At 43.8% G+C, this 17,992-nt stretch overlaps 1 protein-coding gene across 6 annotated transcripts in view; it reads right to left on the bottom strand.

The window, feature by feature from the left end:
* LOC122548552 (serum response factor-like) overlaps positions 1-17,992 on the bottom strand; it is a 109,565-nt gene that overhangs the window by 75,482 nt on the left and 16,091 nt on the right. For all 6 annotated transcript variants that reach the window (XM_043687354.1, XM_043687350.1, XM_043687348.1 and 3 more), the window contains exon 3: positions 16,922-17,188. In XM_043687354.1, coding sequence (XP_043543289.1) covers positions 16,922-17,188 — 267 coding nt within the window. The remainder of the gene's footprint in view (positions 1-16,921; positions 17,189-17,992) is intronic.

Genomic DNA, 17,992 nt, shown 5'->3' with positions numbered 1-17,992 from the left:
AATAATTGGTTTTGAATGGCAAGAGTGAACAAGAAATTGTTACCCACCCCATTATACAGACTGCTTCTTTATTCACATGCACAAGCTGTGAATACATTCAAACCAACAAGCATTGTCCACAACATCCAAGAGTTGAGTGTGTTGCTGGAAAAGCACAGAAGGTCAGGCAGCATCCGAGGAGCAGGAAAATTGACGGTTTGAGCAAAAGCCCTTCATCAGGAGTGAGACAGGGAGCCTCGGAGGTGGAGAGATAAACGGGAAGGAGGTCGGCTGGGGAGAAGGTAGCTAAGGCTGCAATACCGGGGTGGATCGGATAGGTGGAAAGGAAGATTGACAGCTGGGACAGGCCATGAGGATGGTGCTGAGCTAGAAGGTTGGAACGGGGATAAGGTGGGGGAGGGAAATGAGGAAACTGGTGAAGTCCACATTGGTGCCCTGGGGTTAACCCGACGCGGAAGATAAGGCATTCTTCCTCCAGGTGTCGGGTGGTGAGGGAGTGGGAGTGGTGGAGGCCCAGGACCGGCATGTCCTCAAGCAGTGGGAGGGGGAATTGTAATGTTCGGCCACGGGGCAGTGGGGTTGATTGGTGCAGGTATCCCCAAGATGTTCTAAAGCCCTCCGCAAGAAGGCATCCAGATGGATATGGAAGGCTTCTTTGGGGCCCTGCATGGTGGCGAGGGAGGAGGTGAGGGCACAGGTTTTGCAATTCCTGCAGTGGCAGGGGAAGGTGGTTGGTTAGGGGGCGTGGACCTGACCAAGTCACAGACGGAAGGGTCTCTGGCAGTGAGGTCCATTTGTAGATGACGTAAATATCAGATGATGTGAATTTTGTGGAGGTTGGTGGGGTGGAAGGTGAGGACCAGGGGGTTCTGTCCTTGTTGCGGTTGGAGCTCGAGGGCAGAGGTGCAGGACGTGGATGAGATGCGTTGGAGGGCATCTTCAACCACGTGGGAGGAGAAGTTTGTCTTTAAAGGAGGAGGCCATCTGGTGTGTTCTGTAGTGGAACCCGTTCTCCTGGGGGCAGTTGTGGTGGAGGAATTGGGAATACGGGATAGCATTTTTACAGGAGGTAGGGTGGAAGGAGGTGCAATCCAGGTAGCTGTGGGAGTTGGTGGGTTTGTAAAGGACCATAAGACAAAGGAGTGGAAGTGAGGCCATTCGGCCGAAGGAGTCCACTTAATTAAATCATGGCTGATGGCTATTTCAATTCCACTTACCTGAACTTTCCCCATAGCCCTAAATTCTTGATCTCTCAAGGAATTAATCAATCTCTGCCTTGAAAACACCCAACCAAACCCACAGACTTCCACAGCTACCTGATCACACCTCACCTTCCACCCCACCAACCTTCACATAAACCGCATCATCCGCCGACATTTTCACCATCTACAAATGGACCCCATCACCAAAGATATATTTCCCTCCACATCCCTATCCGTTTTCCACAAAGACTGCTCCCTCTGCAACTACCTGGTCAGGTCCACACCCCCTAACAAACCACCCTCCTCTCCCAGCACCTTCCCCTCCCACCGCAGGAATTGCAAAACCTGCACACACCTCCTCCCTCACCTCCATCCAAGGCCCCAAAGGAGCCTTCCACATCCATTAGAGTTTCACCTGCACTTCCACAGAAGCCATTTATTGTATCCATTGCTCTAGATGTGCTCTCCTCTACATTGGGGAGCCTGGACGCCTTTTCGCGGAGCACTTCAGAGAACATCTCCGGGACACCCACACCAACCCCATTGCCCAGTGGCCGAACATTTCAACTCCCCCTCCCACTGTCGAGGACATGCAGGTCTTGGGCCTTCTCCATCGCCACTCCCTCACCACCCAACATCTAGAGGCAGAACACCTGATCTTCCGCCTCGGGACCCTTCAATCCCAGGGCATCAATGTGGACTTCACCAGTTTCCTCAGTTCCAACCTTCCAGCTCAGCACTGTCCTCATGACACGTCCCACCTGTCAATCTTCCTTCCCACCTACCCGCTCCACCCTCCTCTCTGACCTATCACCCTCCAATACATTGGGGAGACAGGCCGCCTACTTGCGGAAAGCTTCAGAGAACACCTCTGGGACACCCGCACCAACCAACCCAACCGCCCCGTGGCTCAACACTAACTCCCCCTCCCACTCCGCCAAGGACATGCAGGTCCTTGGCCTCCTCCATCGCCAGACCATGGCAACACGATGCCTGGAGGAAGAACGACTCATCTTCCGCCTAGGAACCCTCCAACCACAAGGGATGAATGCAGATTTCTCCAGCTTCCTCATTTCCCCTCCCCCCACCTTTTCTCAGTCCCAGCCCTCAGACTCAGCACCATCTTCTTGACCTGCAATCTTCTTCCCGACCTCTCCGCCCCCACCCCCTCTCCGGCCTATCACCCTCACCTTAACCTCCTTCCACCTATCGTATTCCCAACGCCCCTCCCCCAAGTCCCTCCTCCCTACCTTTTATCTTAGCCTGCTTCACACACCCTCCTCATTCCTGAAGAAGGGCTTATGCCCGAAACATCGATTCTCCTTCTCCTTGGATGCTGCCTGACCTGCTGTGCTTTTCCAGCAACACATTTTTAAACACCCACCTCCATCCACCTATTGCACTTAGCTACCTTCTTCCCAGCTCCACCCCCTTCCCATTTATCTCTCCATCCCTGAGGGTCCCAGCCTCAGTCCTGAAGGAGGGCTCCGGACTGAAACATCGATTCTCCTGCTCCTCGGAAGCTGCCTGACCTGCTGTGCTTTTCCAGCAACACACTCTCAACTCTGATCTCCAGCATCCTCAGACCTCACTTTGTCCTAACATCCAAGAGTTACCAACTTTGCACAGAGGATATAGACCAAAAGCACACCAGGTAAATGCACAAGCTTTATTCCAACAAAGCCCCAACTTCAATCTGTACTAACTTTCTAACAAAACAATTATCCATTTGTGGGACATGGATGTTGCTAGCTTGGCCAACAAGCAATGTTCATCTCCCATCAAATTGCTATGGTCCCTGTAGGGCTCACACACCCAGTGCTGTTATGGAGCTCCAATATTTTGATTTGGTGACAGTAATGGAGCTGCGATTATAGCTCCAGGTCAGTGCTGTGTGTTATGTGTGGTCACGATATGGAACTGGAGAGAATTAAATAATGAGGTGACATTGCTACTGTCTCACAAACTTGATTGAGTTTTTTGAAGAAGTAACAAAGAAGACTGATGATGGCAGAGCAGAAGATGTGATCTATATGGACTTCAGTAAGGCGTTCGACAAGGTTCCCCATGGGAACCTGATCAGCAAGGTTAAATCTCATGGAATACAGGGAGAACTCGCCATTTGGATACAGAACTGGCTCAAAGGTAGAAGACAGAGGGTGGTGGCGGAGGGTTGTTTTTCAGACTGGAGGCCTGTGACCAGTGGAGTGCCACAAGGATCAGTGCTGGGCCCTCTACTTTTTGTCATTTACATAAATGATTTCGATGCGAGCATAAGAGGTACAGTTAGTAAGTTTGCAGATAACACCAAAATTGGAGGTGTAGTGGACAGCGAAGAGGGTTACCTCAGATTACAACAGGATCTGGACCAGATGGGCTGAGAAGTGGCAGATGGAGTTTAATTCAGATAAATGCGAGGTGCTGCATTTTGGGAAAGCAAATCTTAGCAGGTCTTATACAATTAATGGTAAGATCCTAGGGAGTGTTGCTGAACAAAGAGACCTTGGAGTGCAGGTTCATAGCTCCTTGAAAGTGGAGTCGCAGGTAGATAGGATAGTGAAGGCGGCATTTGGTATGCTTTCCTTTATTGGTCAGAGTATTGAGTACAGGAGTTGGGAGATCATGTTGCGGCTGTACAGGACATTGGTAAGGCCACTGTTGGAATATTGCGTGCAATTCTGGTCTCCTTCCTATCGGAAAGATGCTGTGAAACTTGAAAACGTTCAGAAAAGATTTACAAGGATGTTGCCAGGGTTGGAGGATCTGAGCTATAGGGAGAGGCTGAATAGGCTGGGGCTGTTTTCCCTGGAGCGTCGGAAGCGGAGGGGTGACCTTATAGAGGTTTACAAAATTATGAGTGGCATGTATAGGATAAATAGGCAAAGTCTTTTCCCTGGGGTCGAGGAGTCCAGAACTAGACGGCATAGGTTTAGGGTGAGAGGTCTCTTTTATATCTTTCCCCTAAGAGGCAACTTCTTCACACAGAGGACGGTGCGTGTACAGAATGAGCTGGCAGAGGAAGTGGTGGAGGCTAGTACAATTGCAACATTTAAAAGGCATCTGGATAGGTATATGAATAGGAAGGGTTTGGAGGGATATGAGCTGGGTGCTTGCAGGTGGGACTAGATTGGGTTGGGATGTCTGGTTGGCATGGACAAGTTGGACTGAAGGGTCTGTCTCGGTGCTGTACATCTCTATGACTCTGTGACACTAAGCTCCTAAAGGCTAAGGTGCAAGTACAGCAAGATATTATGAAACGTTATGAAATGCGAGCATTTATTTTGAGAATATTTGAGCACAGGTGTAGTGATGTCTTACATCAATTGTAGAGGATCTTGGTTAGACCACATTGTGAGCAGGTTTGCAGTGGAGATGATGGTGGCAGGTCCATTGTAGGGCCTCAGAAGATATCATTGCTCTACATAGTGCAATGAAACCGCACCAGACCACCTGGGATGATAGGACTGACCTATGAGGAAATATTAGGGAAACCAGATCGGTGTTGTAGAGTTTTGAAGAATTAGAGGGGATTGCACAAACTCAAAATATAGCTGAAGGGACAGGTAGGGAAGATACAGGTATTTCCCTGGTTGGGGAATCTCAAACCAAGAGGCACAACTTAAAGTAAGGGGATTGCCAGTTAAGACCAAGATGAATTTGTTTTTCACTCAATCTTTCAGTGGAAATTCAGTCTTTGAATATGTTTGAGCTAGAGACTGATAGATTTCTGATTACTAATGGTGAAAAAGAATTAGGGGAATCGTGGGTAATAGTCATTTGAAGTGTTCAATCAGCCATCACTGTATTAAGCAGAACATCAGAACTGGTCGAGTTGAATTGCCTACTTCTTTCCCACCTTCCTATCTACAGAAGGTCAGAGATCTCCAACTTATTTAGATAGTCTTCATGTCTTGTGCAACAGAAGGCAGCATTCAATCCCTCAAATCCCCCACATCGCTTTTCTAGTCATCCTGTCACTGAGAAGCTATTAAACCATAGAGAGAGATTGCAGACAGATGGGTCTGAGCGTTCAAGTAAGAGTTACAAAACAAGTATGCAGATAAATCACGTCATTAGGAAGAAGTGGAACCAATCACTTATTGTAAAGGGGAATCAACTATAAAGATGGGAGTGCTGCTGCAGTGATACAGGCTCATACTGAGACCATTGAGTGGTGCTTATAGCTTTGGTCTCCTTACTTTAAAAAAAAACCACATAAGACGATGTTGAAAGAAGGATCACTCCACTAATTCCTAGGATAAAGGTTTTCCTTTATGAAGGAAGGTTAAAGAGTATCTTTTACTGGATACCTGCTGTTTCCATGTCTATGCATGTAGAGAGACACTAAAATTAGGGACACAGTTTGACAGTTTATAATATTGTTATTTGGGAACTATGTGGAGAAAAAATAGATTTTGGTTTTTACTCCCGTGAAGACCTGACTTTTTTTGAAGACCAGAAAGTAATTTTGAACATTGAATAAAGCATAAAAGCCACTTGGGGAGATGAAGGTACATTATTAGGAAATTTAGGTTTGAACATAGAAAAACCCATCTTTGACCTAAAGTCTGATTTGTATTTTTATGTTGCGTTAAAAAAGGAAACACGTGGTTTTATTTGCATTTCAGATTTGTTTCGAGACTGGTGCCAGGGTGGCTAATCAATGTAAATATGTGCATTTTGGTTGATACTTTACAGTCTTGATGAAGAACTAGAGGTGAACAGCTCCCTGCATTAGAAACAAGGGTAGAAGAGAAAGAAAACTAGCATTGAACAGCAATAGGAGTTCTGTATAATTAAGGTAGAACCAACTGGGAGCCTTCATCCTCCTTGGTTGCAGAAGTCACTGGTTTGCAAGGTACAAACACAGTTAGACAACTCTTCAAATCCTACACTGGAACATTTGAGAGATCTTAAAAAGCTGTAGCAATTAGAATCAGAGATTGCATTTCAAGAACATGACTCAACTCAGTTTAAACTCTTACAACGTGAGAAATGAAATACATGAATAAAACGGTTTATAAAATTACTCAAATTTGGAATCTGTTTGTAACACAGTACTTTCCTTACAAAGGTATATGCGAAAAGATTTCAATTTAAATTGCAAGATCGATTCCCATGGACACCTTTACCTCGAAATTCTAATTTTCCCTTTTTTGTTTTGATAGGTCAGCTTTCTTTCTTCCTTCATACCTTCAATCTTGTATTCATATTGCACGATAAAATGCCATTCATGGTAAATTTGGACAAAATCTTATGTTTCTTTATAATGCCCATTACCATTCAGTCCTGCAATTTACTTCATTACATCTGTTACTTAATCTCCCTGGCCTCCATCCTAACAGAGGCTTTCTTCTTTGTTCTTTCTGACCCCTCCACATCAACAATAACTCAGTCCAAAAACTAATTCCCACACACAGCTATTGTAAAGGGTTCCAAAATATTTTTTTTAAAAACCTTATTCATTGCTGATGACAGGATGATGAACTGAAAATTAAGCTGTGAAGAGGACAGAAGGAAACTACAAAAAAGTGGGAAAAGATTTGGAAAATGGTGTTTGTGAGAAAATGTTAAATTGCCCATTTTGGCAGGAAGAATGGAAAAGCAACATTTTATCTGAATGACCTTTCAGAGCTAAGATACAGATGGATCTGAGTATCCAAGTGCATGAAGTGAAAAATATCATTCAGGTATCGAAGTATTTAGGAAAGCCAATAGCATGCCATCACTTATCAGGAATACTGTGCACTTCTGATATTTGTAATTGAAGGATGGATGTAAATGCGTTGGAAGCAATGTGGAGAAGATTTGCAAAGTGATTACCTGGAATGACCAGATTGCCTTAGCGGTTTGAACAAACTACACTTGTGCCTGCTGGAGCTTAGAACAGTTAGTAATTTGACTGAAACATTTGAGATCCCGAGAAGCTTGACAAGGTAGATGTGGAAAGCGTGGTTTCTCTTAAAGAGAAGGTAGATGTAGGGGTCACTGTTTAAACTCAGATCTGAACATAGAATTAGGCAAAATGCCCGAGGTTTAAATGTCTTGAGAATTCTCTTCCTATAAAAGGTAAAGGAAGCAGAGTTCCTAATTACTTTTAAGGCAAGGATAGACAGATATTTCTAAGCATGGGTCACTGGACCTACAACATTAAATCAGACTTCTCTTCACAGATGCTTCCCAACCTGCTGAGTTTTTACAGCAATTTTTGTTTTCGTTTCTGATTTCCAGCATCTGCAGTTCTTTCGGTTTTTATGAACAGATGCTTATTAAGCAAGGGGTGAAAAGCGATCAGGGTAGACAGAAATGTGGATGAAATTCCAATTAGATCAGCCATGACTTTATTGAATGATGAAGCAAGCTTCAGGTGCTGAATGGCCTACATTTATTCACATAGCTGGAAATAACCAGGATAAAAGACAAGTACAGCCTCACTATTTTTAATGCATGTCACATATTACACAAGTATACATATTACAACAGATAATTGACATTGTGAATATAGGTTCTGGGAAAAGATCATATTTTATAAAAGGATGCTCAAACTCCAGCAACTGCAAGGAGAAAGTGACTGCAAATGCTGGAGATCAAAATGGAGAGGGTGGTGTTGGAAAGGCACAGCAGGTCAGGCAGCATCTTAGAAGTCCTTCAGGAATGAAACTTGTGGGCTGAGGGATAAATGGGAGGGGTGGATAGCTGGGAATGTGATAGGTAAATGAACGTACAGGTGAAAGCGACAGCTCGGAGGTGAGGTTGGAGTGGATGGGTGGGACGGAAGGTGGACAGGTAGGACCAGTCAAGAGGGAGTGCCACATTGGAGGTTTGGGGCCGGGGTGTGTGCGCGTGCAAGCATGGCTAACTGACCTATATAAAGGAGCTGTGTTTTCTTTGTTCAGAGCCTCACTTTGACCTGACTTCACATGTCTGTGAAGAGGGTTACCTAGGTTGTACTGGACTGTGCTTAATAAATTTGATTGCTTGTTCACACATGTTGGTGTATTGCAGTTGCACCAAGTGTAGAAGAACCTCAGGAGTAAAAGAACTTAAGGTTGGAGTGGGTGAGTGGGGTGGACAGATTGAGGCGGTCTATGTCATGGCAGCAGTTGGAAATGGAGATCAAGGGCGGGCAATAGACTAGCATGGTGTGTCCAGGTGAATGGGGCGTTATGGAGGCAGGCAAAAGGGTCCTCGGAGGGTGGTTGGAGTCTTGGAAGAAGTGAGCTCAGAGGCAGAGGCAAACCTAGAGCATCTTAAAGTAGACAACAGCACAATCCACTATATGAAAGTAGCAACAGATCCAAATAGATAAGAAGCCAAGGAGAGAGACTCCCAGGAAATGTGTAGAATGGGAGGTGGATTTTCAAAGATTGTCTTATCGGAATGTGAAGGATTTCCACAGCACCAACATACAAGTGATACGCCTTATTGTTTCCCCTCAAAATGAAGATTGCTGCACAAGGTTAAATTATTTAGAGTTTAAACAGAAAGGGGCTTAGTGATACATGTGCATGAAACAGAAAGCTAACAAGTGCAGCAGGTAATCAGGAAGGCTAATGGAATGTTGGCCCTTATTTTAAGGGGATTAAAGCAGAGTATGAATGTCTTGCAGCAACTCGACAAGGTTCTGTCAGACCACATCTGGAATACTGTGAGCAGTTTTGATTCTCCTATCATTTCATAGGAGGCAGTTCAGAGAAGGCTCACTAGGATGATCCCTGGTACGTCGGATTGTCTTATGAACAAAGGTTGAAGTAGTTATTGATCCTACTCACTGGAATTAAGAAGAATGAGAAATGATCTCATTGAAACCTACAGGATTCTTAAGGGGCTTGACAGGGTAAGTGGTGAGTGGATCCTTTATCTCATGGGAGAGTCTTGTACGAGAGGGCACCGTCTCAGAATAAAAGGGCACCAATTTAAGACTGAGAGGAGGAGGAATTTCTTTTCAATGTGTGGAGTGACTTTGGAACTCCTTGACACAGACAACTGGGTAGGTCGAGTCTTTATGTATATTAAGAATGAGATTGATACATTTTTGATCAGCAGGGGAATCAAAGGTTACGAGGAAAAGGCAGGAAAGTGGATGTGAGGAATGTCAGATTTGTCATGATCCTATTGATCGGCAGGGCAGGCTCAAAGGCCAAACAGCCTATTCCCGTTCCCATTTCTGATGTCGTACATGGACAAGTACTTGAGTCTAACTGATGCCTTGTCACAGTCAATGTGCACATGATCAAAAGCAAAAATCACAAATTGCTAGAAACTCAGGTTTGGCAGCATCTATGGAAGGAAAGCAGGGTTAACATTTTGGGTCTAATGATCCTTCTTCTAAATAGGGATGATTTAGTTTCTTATTTCCAGCATTTACAGTTCTTTTTTGTTTGTTTAATGTACACAGTGTGATCAATTAGGAGAGTCTGCCAGCAGAGTTTACAAAACGGCAATAAGACCTCAACCAGAATGCAATGTCAAACTGTAGTCACAGTATCACAATATAAGGCGCAGGTATTGGAGAAATCAGGGATGGCTAGAAGAAAGAAATGAAGTACGTGAAACTAAAGACAGAAAGCAGTAGGATTTATAAAATCCTAATACAAAATTCATCAAAGACAACAGCTGCAGCTTAACAACCTCACTTTCTCAATGTTTGGTCATGCTTTTTGCAAACATTTACTATAAAAACACTGACTGGGACTCTGCCAGGATGACAGGGAACTAAACAGACACTGGGTCTGTCATTCATTGAGCGATTCTGATACCAGTTTGCCAATTTCAAGTAAGACACAGTTACCTGCTCTGATCACTATGTGGGACAGGCTTCCTCAGTCCACTCCAAATACTTACCAATTTGTCAAGTTACAACACAAGGTCAAGTTAGTAAGTTTGCAGATGACACCAAAATTGGAGGTGTGGTGGACAGCGAAGGTTACCTCAGATTACAACAGGATCTTGATAAATAACATGGATAGGATAAATAGACAGTCTTTTCCTTGGGGTCGGGGAGTCCAGAACTAGAGGGCATAGGTTTAGGGTGAGAGGGGACAGATATAAAAGACACCTAAGGCGCGACTTTTTCACACAGAGGGTGGTACATGTATGGAATGAGCTGCCAGAGGAAGTGGTGGAGGCTGGTACAATTGCAACATTTAAAAGGCATTTGGATGGGTATATGAATAGGAAGGGTTTGGAGGGATATGGGCTGGGTGCTGGCAGGTGGGACTAGATTGGGTTGGTATATCTGGTTGGCATGGACGGGTTGGACCGAAGGGTCTGTTTCCATGCTGTACATCTCTATGACTCTATATAACTTCCTATAAGGCGCAGGATCCCATTCACTTCATGAACCACTCTCTCAACCAGCTTCAATGAATTGTGCACATTAATACAACAGTCACGTGCTGCCAACTGGAGAAGAAATGGAGGGCAAAAACAGAATTGGCCGAAAAACCAGAAACAGATATAAATAGAGACGAGGACCAAATGAGGTTTGAGAAAGCCAGAGAGGCAAGACAATGCCAAAATAAACAAAGACTGCAGAAACTGGAAATCTGAAACACAAACAAAGGGCTGGACAGCAAGAGGATAGGTAAACAAAGACTGTATTCTGGATCAGTGGTGCTGGAAGAGCACAGCAATTCAGGCAGCATCCAAGGACAGGCAAAATCGACGTTTCGGGCAAAAGCTCAAAGACTGTAGATAAGCCAAGAGAGATAATTGCTAGGAGGGTACTAATGTAAACAAAGACTGCAGAAACTGGAAATCTGAAACACAAACAAAGGGCTGGACAGCAAGAGGATAGGTAAACAAAGACTGTAGATAAGCCAAGAGAGATAATTGCTAGGAGGGTACTAATGAGAAATATAAGTGGTTGAAAATAGGTTGGCTGTGCATAAAGTAGTCTGTACACAACAAGATGCAAAGATTTGGAGAAAGTAACAAACAAGAGGGTGTCCCCATTCTGAACCTGTTAAACTCAATGTTGAGTCCTGAAAGGTACCTAGGTAGATGATGTTGGCCAGGCAACACAGTGGTGTGTTGAAGTGGCAGGCAACTAGAAGCTCAAGTCATGTTTAAAAGGACATGGTGTAGGCGTTCCCAGTCTCGTGGTCGTACAGCACAGAAACAGACCCTTCAGTCCAATTTGTCCGTGCCAACCAAATTTCCCAAACTAAACTAATCTCACTTGCCTGCATTTGGCCCACCTCTCTTCAAACCTTCCCTATTCATGTACTTATCCAAATGTCTTTTAAACACTGTGACTGTACCCACACTCACCACTTTCTCCAAAGTTAATTCCACATACAAACTAGTGCAAAAAATGTAGCCTCTCAGGTCTCCTCTCACCTTAAAAATATGCCCCCTAGTTTTGAGCAACCCTGCCCCCCCCACCCACACACCTTGACAATCACACACCTATATATGGCTGTGACTTCTTTTACAGAAGCAACAGAGCGGAGGGGGTGACCTTATAGAGGTTTATAAAATCATGAGTGGCATTGATTAGGTGAATAGCAAAGGTATTTTCATTTGAGGTGGGGGAGGGGGAAGAGAAAGGAGGAAGGGGTCAAAACTAAGGGGCATATTTTTAAAAAGTCAGAAGAGAAAGATTCAAAAGGAACCTGACGGACAACTTTTTAAACAGAGGGTGATTTGTATGTGGTATGAACTGCCAGAGGAAATGGTAGATGTGGGTACAGTTACAATATTTAAAAGATATTTGGACAGGTACATTAATCTGAAAGGTTTAGAAGAGTATGGAGCTGAAAAATGTGTTGCTAGAAAAGCGCAGCAAGTCAGACTTATAGCAGCTTAGTTTTAAGATTCCTAATTTTAAATTTGGAACAGGCAGTTGGACAAATGTTGAGTAAAGATTTCAGCATTGATTTGTGAGTGTTTTAAAACCTCAAGCAAGATAATTAGTAAGGGGCAGATTGATGACAGTAATGCTGTTTGTGGTTTACATTGACTTACAAAGGCCCAACTTTTTAAAGCTTCCACAAAACAGAATTGTGGGTGAAGTTTAAACCCCCATGGAACAAAAACAAAAGCAGCATAGATATGAAATTGGCTAAAATATAGGAGAGTAAACTTTCACACTGTGGATAGTATAGGACATCCGTCACACAGTTAGGGAGGGAGTTCCAGGCTTTTGAGCCAGTGCCATTGAAGGAACAGTGATATATTTCCAAGTCAAGATGGTGAGTGATTTGGAGAGGTATTTGGTGGTCCCATGTATTTGCTGCCTTGTTCTTTAAGATGTTTAGGATTGCAGATTTGGAAAGTGCTGTCAGGAGCCTCCATTTACTGTTTTAGTGCATCTTGTAGATGGTACACACTGCTGCTGCTGAGGTTATTGGTGAAGGGAGTGAGTATAATCATGGTGCATGAGGTGCTCGTCAAACATGATGTTTTGTCCTGGATTGTGGCAGTTATCTTGTGGTGTTGGAACTGCACTCATCCAGGCACACTCGTGTCTGCACTCCATCACACTCATGACTTCGAGTCATAGTCACAGCATGGAAACAGACCTTTCAGTTCAACTTGTCCATGCTGACCAGGTTTCCCAAACTAAACTAGTCCCATTTGCCTACGTTTGACCCATACTCAGAGGAGAAAGTGAGGACTGCAGATGCTGGAGATCAGAGCTGAAAAATGTGTTGCTGGAAAAGCGCAGCAGGTCAGGCAGCATCTAAGGACCCGATACCCAGCATGAGCAAAACCAACATAGTATACAAAATCCCATGCAAGGACTGCACAAAACACTTCATAGGACAAACAGGAAGACAGCTAATGATCCATATCCATGAACACCAACTAGCCACGAAACAACACGACCAGCTATCCTTAGTAGCCACACACGCAGATGACAAGCAACAGGAGTTTGACTGGACAACACTACAATTATAGGACAAGCCAAACAGAGAACAGCCAGGGAATTCCTAGAGGCATGGCACTCATCCACAGATTCTATCAACAAACACATTGACCTGGACCCAATATACCGGCCACTGCAGCGGACAGCTGGAACTGAAAACCGGAAGCGGCAGAGACAAACCACTATTAATGCCGGAGGAAACAACACAGAAGCGCTTCACAGGAGGCTCCCAAGCACTGAGGATGTCACCTAGACAGGGGACGAAACATCTGCAACACAAATTCCCAGTTCGGCGAACAGAACCACAACAACGAGCACCCGAGCTACAAATCTTCTCTCAAGCTTTGAATATTACCACTTCATTCAATATGACTCTGGCATCATATTCTTCCACGTTAAGATAGATCTGGATACAAAAGGCTGCGACACTAAATCAATACTTTCTAAGTGCCCTTTATTGGCCCTTAATCAACCCCATACCTCCTTTGACCACCCTTTTTTCTATTTACATGTTGTTTTATGCTAGCTGCCAGTCTCTTCTCAGATCATTTGTTCCTCATTTTCCTCCACTAATCCTCTAAAATTTGTTTTCAGTCTGTCATATGGCAACCTGACATCTGACATACCCATTCTATCTATTTCAACGTACTCTCTTTCGACAATCATGGGCTCAGGATTTGTTAAATCACTGTTGTGGAAAGATTGTACTCAAACTATCTACTCTTGGATGTCAGCCCATTGTTCAGCTATAGCTTTGCCCAACATCCCATTTGCTTGCAAAAATCTATCCACCTCTGCCCTAAAACAATTCAACATTCTGCTTTCATCATCTTTTCAGGAAGAGAATTTCAAATACCCACAACACTCAAAAGAACTTCTGTCTCAAATGGCTGACACCTGACTTGAAACCACAGTCCAAATTTAAATTCTCCCACAACAGGAAACAATTTCCACATCTATCCTGTCAAAAACAGAGTCAGGAACTTGTGCTTTAGTCGTCACCTCAAAGTCAGAGAAGCCCAGCCTGTTCAAGCTTTCCTCAGAAGACAACTGTCTTGATCCAAGCAGGTCTAGTAAACCTTGTCTGAACTTCCAATGCATTCACATCCTTCCTTACGACCAATACAGTTCACATACTCTTGACGTGATCGCCCCAGTGCACTGTAAACCATAATCTGCTTTATTTTCAACTCCCCTTGCATTTTACATGCTGTGCTTCCATATTAACCTTCTGTGATTAATGCACAGAAATCAGAACTCTGCAATCTTTCTCATTTAGAAATGTATTTTATACTTCCTACCAAATGGATAATTTCATTCTTTTCCTTGCTGGACTTAATTTACTAATTCCTGACGAAGGGCTTACGCGCGAAATTTCGATTCTCCTGCTTCATGGATGCTGCCTGACCTCCTGTTTTCCAGCATCACACTCTTGACCCTTGATTTACCAAATCCTTGTCCATTCATTTACTATTGTAACCTATTGTATTACTTTGTAACCTCACATCCTTTCACAACTTAAAATTTGCTGATGAAACAGGTGGAAAAGTAGCAGCTTTATGTTGTTCAATCCCTTCATCCAAGTAATTTACATAACTGGGAAAACAAATGGAGTCCTCAGCCCTAATCTCTGTGGCATACTACTCATTATTAGATTAGATTACTTAGTGTGGAAACAGGCCCTTCAGCCCAACAAGTCCACACCGACCATCTGAACAGCAACCCACCCAGACCCATTTCCCTACATTTACCCCTTCATCTAACACTACGGGAAATTTAGCATGGTCAATTCACCTATCCTGCACATTTTTGGACTGTGGGAGGAAACCAGAGCACCCGGAGGAAACCCACGCAGATACTGGGAGAACGTGCAAACTCCACACAGCCTGAGGCGGGAATCTAACCTGGGTCTCTGGTGCTGTGAAACAGCAGTGCTAACCACTGTGCCACCCATTATATCTTGCCAATCCGACAAAATCATTTACACATATTCTGCTTTTGTTTTCTTTATTCATTCACGGGATGTGGGTATTGCTGGCTGAGGCAGAATTTATTACCCATCCCTAATTGCCCAGAGGACAATTAAAAGTCAAGCACATTGCTGAGAGTCTGGAGCCACACGTAGGCCAAATGAGGTAAGGATGGCGGTTTCCTTCCCTGAAGGATAGGAGTGAACCAGATGGGGTTTTTCAACAATCGACAATGAATTCATGGTCATCATTACACTCTTAATTCCAGATTTTTATTGAATTCAGAATTCCACAATCTGCCATGGCAGGATTCGAACCCAGGTCCCCAAAATAATACTGGGTCCCTGCATTAACTGTCCAGCAATAATATCACTAGGCCATCACCTCCCCCCAGTTTCCTGTTAGTCTATCTGCTAACTCCCTACATCATGATCCTTTATTTTCTGCATGATTATCCAAGTACAGTTCATCTATTTCTATCCCCTTTACCCTCAACAGGTATTTCACAAAGGACGTGAATAAAGTAGGTAAATACAATTTCCCTTTTACAAGACCATTTTGGCTAAGTCCTTCCACTTCGAACTAATCAAGTGCCTAGCTATAACACCTAACATTTTACTCTAACATAACTCCCTGCTTTCTGCCTCCTTCCCCTTATGAGTAAAGGACTTACATTCATTCTCTTCCAGTCTCATGGGATCTTCCAAGTCTAGGGAATTTTATCACATTAGCCACTCCTTTCAAGACTTTAGGATGGAGTCCATCAGGAGCAGAAGATTTACCAGTCCAGAGCTCCAGTAATTTGCTCAGTAATACCTCTCTGGTGATTCCAGAGGTCATTCATCCATTCATCCTCTCTCATTTCACAACACCACGTCTCGTATAGCCTGCTCTCTGGTCAGCTCCAGAACTTGCTGTTCTGAAAAAAAAAACTGTCCTGAACACATCCTATTAGCTCCTTTTCTTGCCAAAAATCTACTCTTCTGATTGACTAAAATCACCAGGCAAGGGTATAGATTGACCTGTATACAACTGCAACTAGTGTCTGGTCTGTACAGGTCCCAAACTTTACTGGAATCAGTCCCAATGTCCCAGCAGAAAGTCTTTCTTAAATTGGTGAAGGCAGCCAGAGCATTGCAATTCACAAATCCAACTTCAAAGCATTTATCTTGGCACAGAGTGATGGTACAAGTTAATTGGCCTATAATTCTAAATGCCACGTTACTCCCAGTATCTGTTCCCACCTCTGATATTCACAACTCTGGATCATACCTATCTTGTCAGTATTTTCTCTCTCAGCATAAAGATGTTCAAACATAGTAAAAGTTATGCTCTAGCACAGCGCAACAAAATGTAAGTAAAGGCTGCTGTCGTATTAGTACACATCCACCAACTGGCTTGTAGGATTCTCATATAGCTGAGATGTCAGAAGATCCAGAGGGAGCGATTAGCATCAACCTGGTGTCCTAACTCTCTACAAAGCACAGCAATGCTCTCATTTCTAACGAGTGAAAGTCTGCAGCTTAAAAAAAGGAGCTCTCTGATTACATCGCTGTCAACCAACCGTGTGAGCTCACATTACGATGTGGTGTGTATCATCCCTAAACTTGCTGACAACCATTGAGGTCTAGGATTCAACCCAGGACTTCCGGAAGTTTGAAACATCTGCTGGGCTCTAACCAAAGTCACCTTTGCTAGCCTACAGAGAGAGAAAACAACTCTGAACACAAAGATATTGTTGATCTTTCTGTAACACCTGATTACCTGCTGGCCTGTCCCTCAGCACTGCTACATCACATTCGCTGGACATTATAGGGACCATTCACTGCATGGTCCCTTGTTATTTTTACAATAATAATAGTTTTGATTTTTACCTTATTTTCCCCGCTGCTGTCAGTCTCCGATACCTGATACGTCAGATCGGTTTCCTCAAATCCTGTGGCACTCATCCTCTGGTCCGTCGTGGGATCAGAACGCGGTGGTGAATCAGGAGAATTTAAACAGGTCTGGATCAATGCCTTCCCTGTCTCACTGGTGATCATAGGCTGCAGTTTTCTTGTGGCGAAGGTATATACATGTCCTGTCTCACTAGCTACCAGCAGCAGCACCTGGGTACCCGTCAGTGTGGAGAGCTCATAGGCCTGAGAACAACATAAGAAGAAACAACAAAGCAATGATTCATCATTTAATCACAACATGAATCTCAGCAACCAAAAAATCTACTCCAGTCAAAGACTAGGTAATAGAACATGGTGATGACAAGTCTCAAAAACAATAGACAAGCACCTGGGATCCATGTAACATAAAAACACATTCAGGACACGCTGTACAGATCAACACTGTTTTACAAATAGACAATCAAGACTGTCAAATTTAGAGACTTTTGGGGATATAACTAGTTGGTTAAGTAAGGGGAAAGCGGTAGATGTAGTACATTTCGATTTCTGAAAGATACAATAAAGTACCACTCGAGTTTAATATACAAGATAAGCAATCATGAATTTGGAGATGATATATTAGAATGGATAGAGGATTGATTAACAGACAAAAAACAAACAATAGGGATACATGGGGCATTTTCAAGTTGTCAGGTTTTAACCAGTGGACTGTCTCAGAGGTAAAAACAATGACTGCAGATGCTGGAAACCAGATTCTGGATCAGTGGTGCTGGAAGAGCACAGCAATTCAGGCAGCATCTGAGGACAGGCAAAATCGACGTTTCGGGCAAAAGCCCTTCATCAGGAATAAAGGCAGAGAGCCTGAAGCATGGAGAGATAAGCTAGAGGAGGCTGAGGAAATGACCTGGGAGTTGCAATGAGAGAGAGACTCCCTGAGATTCTTGTAGAGAGAGGAGGAAAACTTCTTCAAGGCAGGCATCCTTGCAAGAGGATTCACAGTAGGGTTAAAATCAACGAGGTAAAAACAATGACTGCAGATGCTGGAAA

The sequence above is a fragment of the Chiloscyllium plagiosum genome, chromosome 3 (genome assembly GCF_004010195.1).
Source record: "Chiloscyllium plagiosum isolate BGI_BamShark_2017 chromosome 3, ASM401019v2, whole genome shotgun sequence".
Lineage (NCBI taxonomy): Eukaryota > Metazoa > Chordata > Chondrichthyes > Orectolobiformes > Hemiscylliidae > Chiloscyllium > Chiloscyllium plagiosum.
The sequence above is the reverse complement of the archived record's forward strand: the minus strand, read 5'-3'. Positions and strand labels throughout refer to the sequence as shown.